The sequence below is a fragment of the Strix uralensis genome, chromosome 9 (assembly GCF_047716275.1).
Source record: "Strix uralensis isolate ZFMK-TIS-50842 chromosome 9, bStrUra1, whole genome shotgun sequence".
Classification (NCBI taxonomy): domain Eukaryota; kingdom Metazoa; phylum Chordata; class Aves; order Strigiformes; family Strigidae; genus Strix; species Strix uralensis.
The window spans coordinates 19159611-19175746 of NC_133980.1; the positions used below are offsets into that span (position 1 = coordinate 19159611).

Here is a 16136-nt window from a genome sequence, read left to right on the forward strand (position 1 = left end):
CAGATCTGCAGGCTGTACAGCAAGCTGTTTTGAATCATGAGTATGTATACACTGTAAGCCTTGTTTTATCCATACAGTCATCTCCACAATGCTGCCTGCTGCGAGGCTGACAGCAGTAGTCATTCATTTCTTTGGACTCTTTTCAGGGTCAGCCTGGTGAGCTGGGAGCTCAAGGTCGGATTGGGTCCTTGGGATCTACAGGACCAGCTGGTCTGCCAGGGGAAAAAGGACAGAGAGGTGAGAATGGGCAGCCTGGGCCAGCTGGAGAAAAAGGTGATAAGGTAGGAAACACCATAGACAGCTCTTTTAGGTGTATACACTATGTAATGTTAAATATTGGCAAATGAAACAGAATCTGAATGATCAAAAAGCATTTGCCAAACTATACTCTTGCTCACACAAAATTCTCATTGAAATTAAATCAAGCTTTCTTGAAAAAATGTTTCAGGGGATTTTTGCTGTGGATTGCAAAATTAGAATTGTCAGAAGACATAAAATACAATGAAACAGACCCAGTCTCTCATTGCTATATACCATGTCATCCTCCTTAACCTCAGAGGGCTGCGGGAGGAACATGGAGCAGGAGGGAGGACTATGGTGCTTTTAAAAGCGCTGTACACTAAAGAGAATTTTATTACCACTTAGGGAGTATAAATTGCCATTCAGGTCCATATCTTTCATAGTTATACAATCCCTGTGCTTGGCTCTTGGTACTTTGTATTAGTTTTAACGGTCTAATTCCAGTGATCTCGGCAGATGACAGAATCAAGCACACCTGAAATGTAAGCACTCTAAATAGAAATTGTGCTGCTGGTATTATCAAAACAGGAGCAGGGTTGTGAAATTACATACAGAATTATTTTATAAATTATAGGCAACTTCCCCTTCTCTGTCATCTTATAATCTCTGGAAAATGAATGAGTATGAGAGTTAGACATTTGTCCTGTACTGTACTATCTGTTACATGGGTAGCTATTGGCACTAGTCTCCTGCTAAGCCCATATAACTTTTTTTAGATATTTATTTCTGACAATTACAGCTTTTGATTCATATTTCAGACAAGACTGTTTCTTATTTCTTGCTATATAGTATCACATATTATTGTTTTTCATTCTTTTTAAGAGTTAGTGACCTCAGCAACTTTGTTTTTTCATGTCACCTGTTTTTAGGGCCCCACTGGAGTCCCAGGATTTCCTGGTTTAGATGGTGTTCCTGTACGTATTGAATGAATATTGCTTTATAAAAATTACAGTTTCTATAAAGTCATAGCAAGTCCTCTAACAGAATAGTACACTCAATACATTGTTTGGCTTTGTACCTATTGCTGTCATATCACCAACAGAATTACATGTTTTGTAAAAATGTAAAACAGTCAGGTTAACTTCAACTATGTTTACTATTGATAACAAACTTCACAAATTCCCAGTGGGGTAAGTACAAAATTTTCACGCAGGAGTGGGGCAGTGAAGATAGAGACTAGCCCATGTCTATGAAGCATGTGTCAGTGCTAGGATTAAAAGCAACGAGTTTGTTTCCTCAGGCTCTGTAGCAGGCTGTAGGCTGCTTGTTGCATTCTTAACATCTCTGAAAGTATCTGAAATGATGTACTGTTTTCTGTTCAAATGTTTTGGTTTTTGCTTGTAGTCCTTTTGCAGGAAAAATAAGCAACCACTCAGTCCAGTAATTTTAACCTGAACAGGGACTGAAGAATGAAAGTGGGTCCTAAACATAATCTTTATAAGCATGTGATTATATATTTTTCTGAATGTCTTCTTCAGTGTGGAAATGGGTGTGGTAAAAGAAAGATAGTATCTCTTAGATACAGTATTTTGAAAAATTGTGTTTATTAGAACTGAATTCCTATGCTGTTACTAGTTTCATATGGATCAAACAAAGTTAAAATGTTGAATTTTGAAAGTGAAAACAGAATCAGAAATGGAGTGGGTGTCTTAGCATCTGCTTGTCAGCTGTCCGCACTTGACAATGGGACTCGTATACTGTAGAGGTCACAAAGCCAAAATTTAGCAAAAAAAGAAGTGCTCCCAAGGCATGTATATGTTAATTAAAAAAAAACCAGTGTCCACAAATTGGGATGAAGAACCTTAAAGATAGGAAGAAGGCAAAATTGACAAAGACATTTCAGGCAGATGGCCAGGATACTTTCCTGGTGGTTTTTCAGAACTGAAAAAACACCAATAATTTGCGTCAAAATTACTATTTGTTCCTTACAAAAATGTTTAATTCTGTGAAAATAATTTTTCCTCCAATGTAAAGATCATTCCAAGGGAAATCTCATGGTTTCTATTGCCTAGTGTTTTAATTTGCAGTAGAAGTACCCCCTATCTGGACATTAGTTAATTCTTGCTAGGCTAGAAAATTATTTCCTCAGTTCTTTAATGTATGGTCATAATCTCTGCAATTACTGTGTGCTTGAGTCAACCTGTGTCCTGTTTTTCCTTGTTTTATCCTATCAATTAAAAAACATGAGGCTGCTTGAGATTACTTTTGTGTATTTCTTCAGCTTTTCTTTACAGCCACAAGAAAGATTACAGCTAGAGGGCTAGAGTCTGCCTTCTCTGAGAAGAGAGCACATTACTTTTTGACTCAAGTGAGAGCTTGGTCCAGCCCTCTTAACCAGTGCTGTCCCTGTTATATTTGCTATGCATCAAAGAAAAAGATAGGAAATGCCAGTTGTTATTACCAAAAGAAATTCTACTGATCACAATAGAAGACATTTCTAATGCAGAGTATGAAGCTGGGACCACTGTGAGATGTCCTCTGTTTCAGATCTGAGATACTTGTTTCTGAACTGTTCTGTTAATTTAAAAAGTAACTCCCTATTTATCATGGTGTATCTTTAATAAATATTAAACTGTCTTTCAGGGATTACCAGGAAGTGAAGGACCCAGGGGCAAGCATGGTTTAGATGGCTGCAATGGCTCAAGAGGAGATCCAGGATTTCCAGGCGAACACGGTTATATTGGACCAAGAGGTCCTTACGTACGTGAAGGGCATTCCTACTGTCTGTCAATACTGTATATGTACATTTCCCCTCCAAACTAAAAGATCTTAAAATGAAAGGATTTTTAGATTATGGCACTAGCCTTACACTGCACAATGAATTTCCAGGCATTCTTACACAGGTTAATGGGAGTGAAGGACACTTGGTGCCTTAACAGATTAAGTTTAAGGTTGAATGTGAAATAAGTTCCTATATCCTTGAATTATGCATGCCTACCTTGAGAGTGAAATTCTGCTCTGTTTCCCCAGTATGTAACCCCACCAAAGCTAATGCCATTTCATGGAAGTACAACTGAGAAGGAATAGTTTGAAACCATCATACCATTTATCAATACTTGAAATTTCTTAAAAGCCTTAATAGTAGGGACATACATGAGATGAATTAGCAATAAGTGGAAGCTTCAGCAAGGCTAAGGCCTGTACACTTAAAAGATTTTTAGTGGTTGATCACACAAGTGTATTAGTAGGTCTCTTCCAAAATCATGCTCTTACAGTTTCATGTGCCACTTCTTACACATACCTATTCATGACTGCTCTGTGCACACCTCATCTTTCCTGACTGTTTATCTGTATATGTAGAGATTAGTTCACTTAAAATGTTTAAAATTAACTTTTGCTGTTGAAGTGGAAAGCATTTTAAAATTGTTTAAATAGTTGTGTTAGCAGTGCTCTTTTAATGAAGATAAAGCACAGATTCATGTCAGTAAGGAGTATAAATTACTGTAGTTCCAAAGAAATTTTGCTTAACAGATCTAGTCCCCAGTTTCTGACTTTTCCTGGAAACCAGTTTTAGTTGTGAAACATTAATACCTGATTAGTTGGTCTGAGAGCTTCTCTGACATTTTCTAGACAAAACAATAAAACCAACTGCAATTTACATGAAAAGACAAATGTGTTTAGTAGGAGCTAAATAAGATGCTGATTCAGCCATAGGGAATCAAAAAAATGTGCAGTGGGTGCCAGAGTGAAAAGATGTTATCAAAAATAAAGCAATTAGAAAAAACCCACAGTTTCAGTCTTGGGCCTGTAATAAATGCTGTGAAATACACAAACTGATAAAAAACTTGATAATCTCATTTGTTACACCTCTCAAAGTAACCCATTAACCCTCCAAATGGTAAAATGACCTCTGCTCAAACTGTAATTTTACCTGTATTCTCTTATTATGGCTTTCAAAATAGAGTTTTCCCATTTATAATTAGCCAGATGACAAAAAGGAAGTATGAGACATGGGCCAAATTACAGTATAAATTCTTCCAATTCCAGGAGCACGCTCTTTGGCAGGCCTAGAAAAGTATTTGCAACCTACAAAGAATGGGAGACACAATAGGCATGTAGGCTTGCATATGCACAGTAAAATTCCAGTGCAAATTAATTTAGCTACCCAGAAAAACAAGACATAGTAACCATATTTGCTTTTGTACAAGAATGCTATTCCAGCCTCTCTATGCAGATTGCCTATTTTAAAATCAATTTGTTGCAGCATGTACCAACTTGACTATGTATTACAGCTAACATATTTAGGTTATTTATAACATTGTCCGGTATAATGTTATTTAACACTATGTACATATTCATCAGCTTTACTTCTTTTACCTTGTAGAATCTATACATTTACCTCACCAATAAATTGGATAAGAAAGTAGTTTCTATTTGTAAGCCCTTACCTAAGTCATGTAGAAGGTAACAAACTGAATCTAATAAAGTTGTTTTATTACACAAGAGATCACATGTAAAATAACCAAAGACAAATACAACTTTTGATGTGTTTAATGTGTTCCCTAGCAGCTGTTGTTTGATCTGTAAAATCTGCATCCAGTCTACTGTAGCTATATCCAGCTGCAGACAGCTGTAACTCTTCTTTTAATTGTACCATTCCAGAGATAAGTACTTTCCCTGTTTCATTCTGACTTCAGGATTTGAGTAGCCAGTGTATATCAGGAAACCAGTACAGTTTTAAAGTAATTAAATTCTATGAAAAATGGTATATCCCATTTTATTGAAATGAATAGTGGTTAACTTAGTTAAATTATATCCAGTACATTTGGATTTCAAATGAGAAAACTTCAGAAATAATGTCTTAATATATTTGTTCTTCAGATATGTACATATCATGCTCTTAACAGTCAATTGAACATTACAACCAAATTTTACAAAAGCAGTCAACTGTTCCTACTAAATCAGATTGAGGTTTTGAGGGTTCTAAGGTTGGCAAAGTTTTACAAAGGACTCCCCAATGAGTACCATGGGAACTTAGTTTTTAAAAATACAGGGCCTTTAGGCATCAGAATTATTTTTTTTAATGGGCTGTGAAACATATTTCCTAAGGATGGAAATGTTGAAGATTATGCATGTAACACAGTCCATACTTTCAGCTTTTTAACTGTATGCAGAATCCCACTACATATTCTTCTAAATCACAGCATGAACTTTTGGAGAAGGCAGACTGCTGATACTTAAAGCCACTGCCTCACTGAAAGAAAAGGTAGGCATATTGACAGACTTGATACTAAAGGCAAGATTTGTGAAGATTGTAGAATATTGAAGTACCCAAGAGCTAAGGAGCATGTAACACAGCAGGAGACCAGAAGCTGTGAGGAGCTGTTTTGCTCAACTGTGCAGAAGACAATTTTACTCGTAAGGGTCTTGTTAGGCAAAAGAACTCCAAAATGCTCATGCAGTGATGGTGGTTCTAGTGGATTACCTAGTGATGTATGGGCACCAGAAAAGCACAGCCTGAGAAATTATCATTCAATTACTATATAAATGGAGGGTGTCAGTAAGTGGATCATGTTTTAAAAGACTTCTTTTTTTTAAAGGGAAATCCAGGGCAAAAAGGAGAAAAAGGAAGTGCAGTGTATGTGTCACATTTTGAAAGAGGACCTCCAGTAAGTATCTGACTGTGAAAAAAATCATATCTTGTAGGAAAACATGTATGGCAAATGTAATTGTCCTCATAACTCCTTGCTGTTTAATAAAGCTTGGTGCAAAACAAAAAAGATTAAAAGCAAATATACAACTGGAACAGATAGTTTGTGATCTTAATAGCTATAAAGTTAGAAAATACCCACAACAAAGCTTGTAATGATTTATTTGCTAAATGACTGTCATTACAGGGAGACAGAGGTGATCCTGGACCCCCCGGCATGCCTGTAAGTACAGTCAGTGGGTTCTGAGCTTTCAAATTTTCCTTCTTAGTAAAGAAATACTGGGTTTTCTCCCTGCCTGCCTTAAATAGCAAAATTCCAGAATAAAGTCTAACAAACATCGAGTCCCTATAGTGTGCCTCCATGACCAGTTCATGCTGGCTGAAGAGGAGCAGAAACAGACCATACCCATCTGCATTAGTTGTGCATTGAGCATCTGTCACCCTGGTGCTCACAGTTTGCAGAATATTTTCTCCATGAAATGCAAGATACGTAGAGATGTGACACCTTCTTCAACAGTATCTGGTGGATCTCCCAAGAACACGTAGCATGCTACTGTAGTTTGGCCATAAAAACATGAGAAGAGGGAGTTTAGTTTTGTTGCTGACTTACACTCTTAATGGCTTTGGGTTCCTCTTTTCCCCTTCAAAAAAGTATTAATTGATGAACTGTATCAAGTGTCCACACTGTAGCACAATTACTGACAAATCATTCTTTCAATCCATTAATAACATATAACTGTGCACTCTCTGGTATCTGTACAGTATTATCCAGAAACGTGCTGAGCTGCTCTAGTGACAGTGAGCTTTCAGGTACGGTATAAGTTTCAGGTTATGGGTGGAATGCAGTGGCCAGTAGACTGAGTTCAAGTGATGCAGGCATTTTGGAGGGACTAGTTCTGTGGAGAAAAGGGTAAGCTCATGGTATTTTTACAACCAGACCTTTTGCCATCTTTTCCAGGGACCTAGAGGGTCAAGAGGTACAATGGGCCCATCTGGATACCCAGGCCAACCAGGCTTGCCTGTAAGATCACCAGTTATACAGCCTTGCATTTTCAGGATATGCATAAATTCTGGTCTTCCAATTTTAGAACTTGCCTTAATGTAAATCAAAGCCTATAAATCATTTTTGAGGCAGATGATAAAAAGAGAGATTTTGTCTTACCTTGTGAGTTTGGAAGTTCAGGAATTGGAGCATATGTTCCTTCCCATGCCTGCCTGAACACATTTCATCCTGGCAGTCTGTGGTCATCGAGGAATGCCAGGATGACCTGTGGAGGGAAGCCAGAGTTCAGCCCTCCCAAAAGCAGTGACCAGGTAAATTGCAAAAGTAAAAATTAAAAAAGTAAAAAGTAAATTGCACTTTGGGGTAGGCGCATCCCGGGAAGAAATTCTTCCTCTAGGTGCTACTGGCCAGAGGATGTAATTTTCAAAGCAAAGCTGTCTCTAAATCAGACATACTAACTTGTCTTCATTCTCTTTTAAAGGGTATTCCAGGTTACCCTGGCTTGCCAGGTGAACAGGTAGGCAATGACTTTTCCTGAAGTTGTTAGTGAAATAATAGAGTATTTTATACAAATATTTGGAAAGTCCCTTATGGTTATTTATTACCCAGTTTTTCAAAGGAGTTACTTGATTAGATTCTAATGTCAGCATTTTCTGATTATCTTCAAACTGTGTACATTTTTTGTCAACTAGGGAAATCCAGGTATTGGAGTGGATGGACAAAAGGGGGAGCCGGTAAGAAAACAAATATTATTAAAGAAAACGGATATTATTAAATATATTATTGCTGCAGAATTAGGAGTATAATAGAGTCTTGTTGGTTCCCTGGAACCCATTAATTTGTGGCTGTGTGGTCCCACTAATCACGTTAGAATGGAAGTAGTAATATAAGTTACTCAATTAATTCTGTGCAGAAGCGATTCCCCTTCAGTGAGCTGCATACAGGAATCAAGCATATTCTGGAGGTTTTGAAAAGCAATAATCAGTATGTTAGTTAGCATTTACATAGCAATTACCTTCTGTACAGACACTGCCTAAGCAATCACAACAGTACCCTTCAGTAACAGTGGCTGTACCAGGTAAGTCACTGAATCTCATCTCTGGCTGTATCTAGCAACAGATGCCAAGGAAGGGGTGTAAGAAGAGGACAAGCAGTCTCCACCTCTTAGCATACTCAGGACTTACAGAATCAATGTGGAATATTTGATTTTTCTTTATGAATTTGTACAGTCACTTCTTAGAATTTGTGCAAGTTTCTGACATGCACAACTTTCCATAGAAAATCAATAATTTCACGTTTACATTTGCAAAGCTCTGTGCTCAAGGCTTCAGTCTGGAACACGAGAGGCTGTGTGGACACACAACAGATTTGACAATCCTGTAACTATCTCCACAGCAGACTTGGAGCAGGAGTCATGAGTACACAGTTCTCATTTATTTTCTTAGCTGTAACATTATTTTTAATGACTGAATAGGAGGGGATTAAGATCATCAACCTTGCTCATCTAGGAAGACAGTAGAGAGGCTTACAGATCTCAGTACAAACCTTTATTTATCTACAGGTATTAGTACCTGTTCACTGAGTACAGAAATACTTAGTGCAAGAGGAAAACATGCTGAGTCTCACTGAAACTTTGCATGGAACAGAATGTGTTTCTGCTCTTCCTTTGGCTTCCACAGGGTGACGTCGGACTTCCTGGACCACCTGGGTCACCACTGTTAGTTGGACCTCCTGGAGCTCAGCTGTTCAAAGGAGAAAAGGTGTTAATTTGTCTTCATATCTAACTGTGCTCAACTTGGCAAGTACAATCCTGTGATGTAATTTTTTCAAGGATGGCATAGGACAAATCTTTCTTTCTGTAATAAACCATCAACTTCATCAGAAGTCTTGTTGTTCAACATCCTTCCTGCAGGCTTTCAGGAGAAGAGAGCCCATGTGTACTTTAGCCCATGTCCTTGAGGGAAGACTGTCTTGATGCAGAAAAGAGATGCTGCCCTTGCTTTGTTTTTCTTAACTTTTTATCATTAGCAAATCATATTTCAGGCATCTCAGGTAAAGCTGGTTATTCTGCTGTTGAATCTCTTTTGTGGCTCTTCACTGACACTTATTTTTCGGATCTTTGGCAATTATTCTCTTTGAGATTTCTCCAATGTAATGTTTTGAACTATCAACCCTAACCCTTTTAGGTGCTCTTTTAATATGAAAATCAAGTGTGATGTTGTTGTCTATTTTTAATGCAAGTTCCTGTTATTTACTGTACTTCTTCAATATCACACCTACTGTAGCCACAGTTGTGTACCTTAAAACATTAGAATGTTTGTTTAAAAAGAACAGGAGTTACAAAAATTGCATTACAGAACCCTATATTGGAGTCTCTATGTCCTCAAGTCTGATTTATCTGAATACACAAATGAAAGGTGAATTTGGCATTGCCAGCCCCTGCAGCCTCAACTCAGGGAACCGATAGGCTTCACATATTGGATCTTAGGCTTTAATTATGCAAATAGTTTCTATGTACAGGTGTAAGAGGAGGAGGGAAAGGGCCAAAAGAACTTCTATAAATTCCCCATGTTACTGTGAAGTGTGATATATGCTGCTGTGCAACACATGACATGATCACAACCATGTAGCAGCCATGCATCCCATTCAGATTGGATCTATGCACGAAAGCGTAGATTTATGCATGTGCATACTTGCATCAAACTAAATAGAGTGCAAACAAAAAAGAATTACTCATGCATGTTTGCAGGAACAAAGCCCCGATTAGCAGGTCCCTGCAAGTGAAAAGATGTATCTATCTCACTCCACAGTCATTATGCTGGTTTGACAATGTTAACAGAAATAAAGATCAGTACAAAATTGTTTTTCTTGTTTTTCTTCTGCCTAGTACACCTAGAGGAACAGGCCCAGTGCTTAAGAAAATACTATTTAACAGGTGTAATTGAGTTAAACAGCACGTAGGCATGTCCTACATATTAATATACACACAAACTTTCCTTGTATACGTAGGGCCAAAAAGGATTACCTGGGGTAACAGGATACAGAGGGCCACGTGGACCCAAAGTAAGTAATGCAATTTTTTTTTCTCATGGTGCTAGCAAATTCCTTCTGTGGTTATTAAGTTAATCTTTTAAAGCATAAGGTGATGGAAGAAATAGCAGCATTTGTGCTGTGAAATTTAATCACCACCTAAATCAGTGTGAAAGCAAAAATATTTCAAAACCCTTTGGAAAACCTTTCTGAGTCTGTTTTATATGTACCTATTGAATGCTGCCTGGTAGCGAAAGGTCAGTGTTGTTTCCAGTTGGGCTAGTGACACGTAATGGACTGTCACTGTGAAGAAAATAGAAACACAGATTATTTTTTCTCAAGAAGAGAAACAGAGAAGATCTGTATGTGTTCTTAATGGGACATGATGTATGTTTCCCTAAGTATGTTAGGGAAAGACACTAACTTCACATGAGGGGTATCCTCAAGAGTAAAGAAGGCAGAGCCACCTGTTTGCAGAAAGAGTTGCTGTTTGCTATCTATTCTAGCCTTGCTTTTCTTTCTGTCAACATGATTAATTTAAGCATTGGTGTGCCAGTAAAGAGTTCCTGGACGCTGAGCAGAAGCAGCCACAAAAAATATTCTAGAGTCTTTATTGCTGATAGATTTGGAGGAGGAAAATTCACAGGCAGGAAACTACCAGATCTCAGAAAGATAACTGGGGACAAAAAATGAGTCTAGTTTATGTTAAAAACTTATTTAGCTTTGTAGGCAGAGGAGAAGAAACGAGAAGCCTGAACATCACATTTCTATTTCTAGCACTTTTTCAGAAAGTCATTTTCCATCATAAAATGACCACTGTTACTTAGCACTGGAAAAGAAGACAAAACCAATTGTATCAGATTTACTTTGAAAAAGATGGGCTTTATATCCTTGCTCCAGTACTAGCTGTCCATGTAGATAATAGTACAGTTAGTTATAAGCAGGAACTCAGGAATTGAGTGATGCAGCCCAAAAGATTCCCAGAGCTTTAAAAAAAAAAAAATAAACTGCTTGAAAGCACATTAAGCTTGAAGAAGAGACCATAGCAAGTTCCTTGAATAACTCAAGCTATGTAGGCTCTGCTAGTGGTGCTGTATGAAGTAAGCCCCAGTGATTAAGCCTAGCAAGTGAAACAAGGTCCATTAGCCTAGTATATACATAACTTAATAAACATGCACAAAAAATAAAGTTTATGGCAAACTCCATTGAGCATCTTGTTTAAACAAAGTATTTTGAATGCTCCAGGGCATACTTGGGAGAGGAGAAAAGGGTGAAAAAGGCATTCCTGGATTCCCTGGATTGCGGGTAAGGAAGTTACGGAATAAATTACTTCATAAATTCACTATAATTAGGTTCATAATATATTTGGCAGTCTAAGTTTGCATTTCCAAGGGAAGATTTTAAGGATTTTTTTAAACTAATCTGTCATACTTTCTTGTATAGAACACTTAGGAGTCCTGTGCTGGGACTTACCCTGTCTCAGACTTAAACATAAGCTCATACAGACTTTCAGTCCTTGGAAAGAAAGTAAATCTGTAGGGTTATCCTCTAAATATTTAGAGCTGCACAAAGCTGCTCTGGAGTAGCACAGTACTAACACAGTAATTTTAATATATTCCATACATGCCGATGGCAGTTTCTTACAGCAGTCTGTGCTTGATTTGCACAGCAGCACTCACATGGAGCACCACGTCCACTATTGTGCTTGGTCCACTATTGTGCTTCACTTAATAAATTAAGTGAAGACCTGCCTGGTTTACTTTAGTCTATAGTTCAAATTCACACCTATCTCTCATATAAAGTATTTGCAAAAACTTTCCAAAGTTTTTGGTAAATTTCCCAAGTAATAATTATCTCAGGAATATGAACTACTCAGCAATTCTGAATAATAATATTACAGGAAAATATCCCAAGTAATAATTATCTAAGGAACATTAAATGATCAACAATTCTGAATAAGTGTCATTTTGAATAAGCTTTTACTGTTTTAGCTCACATTCTACTTGCTTTTATCAGGGTAATCCTGGTTCTTATGGACGTGCAGGTTTTCCTGGGATGAAGGTAAGACAAAGTATAAGCAGCTCCCTGAACAGTGGGATCAGTGAGATTTGGTTTTCTCTGTATTTGTGCAGATCTGGAATTTCCACATACTTGATAGCTCACATTGCATTCCTTCGTTTCTCTCCTGCTATCTGTTGCCACAGAAGTGGCTAAGGGGATCTGAAGTTGCAAGCAGGAGAAAAAGCCAGTGGGACATGCATATAGCATGATAGAAAAGTTACACACCATGTTAGCTGTTTGCCATGGTGGCATTATTTGTGTAATTTTGTGTTATATGCCTGTTTTGTTCATCCTTCTGGCTCAAGAAATTCCAGTTTTGCTGTTAAGTCTGCTAAATGTTAGTTATGAACTTACAACATTTTACTGGAGTAAAGAACAATGGATGTAGGTACATAGATCTACATCTTGCCCTTTTTCCTATCTCCTCTCTCCAGCTCATTTTCAAATGTAGCTAAGGTAATGATCATGCTATTCATAAATCAGATTAACATACAGATATTTGCATCTAGAGTTATGTTCCAGGTGACTGTTTTATCTGCAAAATTACTTTTTACTTTGTTTTTTACCACTGCCTAACTAAAGAGTTTGAATACTGGATGGATGAGTATAATAGTAGATCATAAAAGGAGAGGAGTTGATACGCAGATGCTTTCCATGCAATAATAGTTTAAGAGGATCATTCAGCAGGCAGCAAACCAATTTCAGCTGTATTAAGCAGATAGAGTCTGCTGGTCTGTATTCCAGCTAGTTCTGTGCCCCAGCTACACTGAATCTGCTGACCACTGTCTAAATAACCTGGCTATACATGTTGTGGGTTTTTTTAACAGAAGGGATTCTATGAAACATAACATCTCCTGTACAAACCCAGTGAATTTTTGGAAACAAGCTGCAGATGCTATTATAACATGACAGTATTGTATGACTGCCTTACTGGTCTTTGTTCAATTAATTATATTAATCAAATTATATTTATGACCCTTCCCAGGGGGAAACAGGATTTGCTGGTTTTCCTGGACAACCTGGCTATCCGGGCATACAGGTAAAAAAACCAACAAACACACAAGCATGCACACACACACACACACTCCCCTATATAAATGCTAATGATTCCTCCCAAAATGTACTTGCTTATCAGACCATTTCCTTTTATAAAGTCATAATTACCTTTAAAATTTAGTATTTTCATGATAGTCGTAGTTACTCAACAGCATGGTAGTAAATAACAATGCAAATAAACGTTCCTGCTTGGTGCATATGAGCGTGGAAATTCCATTTTGCATACCATAGAAATTGGTTAATCCCAATTGCCAATAGTTATCTTTATAGCACTATCGCTATCTAATCCATGAACTGTACGACTCTGCAAGTTATTCATAGTTGAGCTGCAGTCCCCAGAGAGGTATGCTAGGTAAAGGAACCCGCTGTTTAGGTAACAGTACGATCCTAAAATCTTTGGTCTATGAACTAGTATGATAATTGACACCAAATGAGGCGGCAAAATTTGATTCAGATGGGCTTGTTCGCATGACTTACCAAAATCTCTTTGCATGTGTTCAACCTGTTCACATAAGTAGCTTTTCCAAGATGCTTACCACAATGGAAACTGGACTTCTTCATGCCAGCTTTGTTTAAATATTTCCTACTTTTGCTCACTTAGATGACGCTAGCTATTTTTTATTTTACAATACCTGCTGCTTTCCATTAGGGATCAGGAGTGTAGGTGTCACATCCAGGGAGCTAAGCAGTAGAAGAGGAGAATATTCATCTGAAAATCATGGAAGAGAAGCTTAATACAATTTCAGAAGACCCAGGTGCCAGTCTAGTGACATTTCAGGATATAAATTTATGGAATTCTTTTCTGCAGGCTGCAGAACCAATGATCATATTGTAATCATGACTGCTGGATCATATTGTAATTCTAACAACAAAAACTTGAATGAAGGGAACTATTATATTTTCTATGAATCTACAATGCTAAAGCATATGCAGAATGAAAACACAGTTCTGGATGCTACTCTAGAAGGAGCAAAGCAGCAGTGAGTCTAGCCAGGAGAAGGTCTAGGGCGTCACTGGGTCAGGGTTCAAGTGGTCAGCAGTGTATGAGCAAGAGGAGGAGTGAAATGCTGCAATGAAGAAGGTGGGTGACAGGATCATCAGTAAAAACAGCAAGGTTGAAAAAGCTCATCGAAGTTATTACCACAGTACAGAGGACAAAACCAATATTGCACAAATTGAACTAATTGCACTAATGAATTTGGCTCTAAATATTCTGAAATACAAAAGTCAAGAAGTGTTTATTTCCCTCTGAAATAATTTTTTTGGAAAGCTGCATATAAAACTAACTTTTCCTAAAGCACGATTAGTTGCACCTGTGAAATCACAGAAATGACACTCAAGAGATTTGGGCAAGAGTCACTTGTGTTACAAATTAGAAGTTAAGATTGGAACACACTCTACATAATCTCTGATGATACAAGGAAGTAAATGGTGGCTGGTCCAAACTTGCCATAAGTAGTATACTGCTAAAGACACAGTTGAAAGTGGACAAATAAAAAGCAACAAACAAGTTTTCAAGAAGCAGGTTTACAAATGAGAAATGACAAAGGCATGGAATAAATAAGGAAAAGTACAATAAAAACATCTGGTTTAGTTACAGGCTTACTTGTTTCAAAGTTAGGACTGCCAGGAGAGTGCTAGATCAGCTTCTTCAGCCAAGATTTCATTTATGTAGTTGTACTTGTACTTGGCGGGGGTAGGGGGGGGAATTGTCCATGGATGTTCATCTTTTTCTCCTACTTGCCCATCATCAGCTTCACAATAACATTCAGATACTGATTAGACAGAAACATTGCATGTCTTATTTAAACAGAAGAATCATTACAGTCCATTACTCCCCAAAAGCAGAATCAAACCTTCAGTGTTTTGTTGTTAAAAAGTACTCACCCTGATGTGCATATTGTTTTAGTTGGGGGCATCATTAACAAACTTGAGACAAGACATTGTATAGACAAAACAGTGCATTCTTGAGCCTCCACTGATTAGACCACAGTCTGAGAAGCTATCAATTAACACTGCAAACAGTAAGCAAAAAATCATTAATTGTTGGTAGATTATGCTAGGGAAAAGTTTGAGTGCCTGCAGTAATGATTCAGAAAGATGAAATTGCAATTGCTAATGCATGGAGCAAAAGAAAACAAAACAAGTATAGACACAACTTAAAAAAAAATCAGCTTAACTCATACACAAAATTTCGAATGATTGCACAGTAGTTTTGCTTGCGAAACAACTGGATAAATCTGATTATTCCTGAAAAGTGCAGATCTACCTAGACTGCATCAACTGTTCATCTGGACTCTCCAGGTGTTGCTTATGATCTGTTAAAAATCACATAAACTGGAGGGGCAAGAATATGTTTTAAACCCCTCCTGAGAATATCCCATCCTCAAGTAGATTTTTCTGAAATAAACACATTTAAAGAGAATGTAAGATGCATTCAGATTTAAGAGAAGGAAGGAGACTCAGAAAAAAACCCAGTTGCATTCAAGGTAGATTTAATCTTTAAAAAATGTTAATGGTTGCTTAAAGCAAAGAATGGACTTCAAGGAATTGTTGGCATACCTTTACCTTTTGATCCCTGAGTCTGGACACTGGCAACACTGTGTGGATCTTGAACAGGAGCCAGCAACATGCCCTGGCTGCAAAGGCAGCTGCTGATGTCCTGGGCTGCCTTAGGAAAAGTATTGCCAGCAGGCTGAGTGGGGCGAGCCTTGCCCTCTACTCAGCACTGGTCTCCATCCTTGTAGATACTCTAAAGCTGTCTAGACATGGTCCTGGGCAACCAGCTCTAGGTGGTCCTGCTTGAGCAGGGGGGTTGGACAAGAGATCCATTCTAACCTCACCAATTCTGCGGTAAATGTGAAAAAACTCAAAATGGCTTCTTCAGACAAAATACAGGGAGAGTGGGAGTCCTGATGAAATCACTCTGAGACCATTTGTCTCTGCTACTAATGCAGTGAGTCTCATTAAAATACTGCAGTGCAAAATGTTCTTGGCCATTCACATTATATAACGCTATAGAAATTTACAGAACAA

The 16136-nt window shown here is 37.8% G+C and overlaps 1 protein-coding gene across 3 annotated transcripts in view; it reads left to right on the top strand.

The window, feature by feature from the left end:
* The window catches only part of COL4A4 (collagen type IV alpha 4 chain), a 77621-nt gene that overhangs the window by 21052 nt on the left and 40433 nt on the right, over positions 1-16136 (top strand). For 2 of the 3 annotated variants that reach the window (XM_074877670.1, XM_074877671.1), the window contains 13 exons: positions 147-281; positions 1170-1214; positions 2884-3000; positions 5841-5909; positions 6138-6173; positions 6909-6971; positions 7435-7470; positions 7646-7687; positions 8633-8713; positions 9963-10016; positions 11229-11288; positions 12000-12044; positions 13030-13083. In XM_074877670.1, coding sequence (XP_074733771.1) covers positions 147-281; positions 1170-1214; positions 2884-3000; positions 5841-5909; positions 6138-6173; positions 6909-6971; positions 7435-7470; positions 7646-7687; positions 8633-8713; positions 9963-10016; positions 11229-11288; positions 12000-12044; positions 13030-13083 — 837 coding nt within the window. The remainder of the gene's footprint in view (positions 1-146; positions 282-1169; positions 1215-2883; positions 3001-5840; positions 5910-6137; positions 6174-6908; positions 6972-7434; positions 7471-7645; positions 7688-8632; positions 8714-9962; positions 10017-11228; positions 11289-11999; positions 12045-13029; positions 13084-16136) is intronic. The other variant, XM_074877672.1, reaches the window with a different exon arrangement.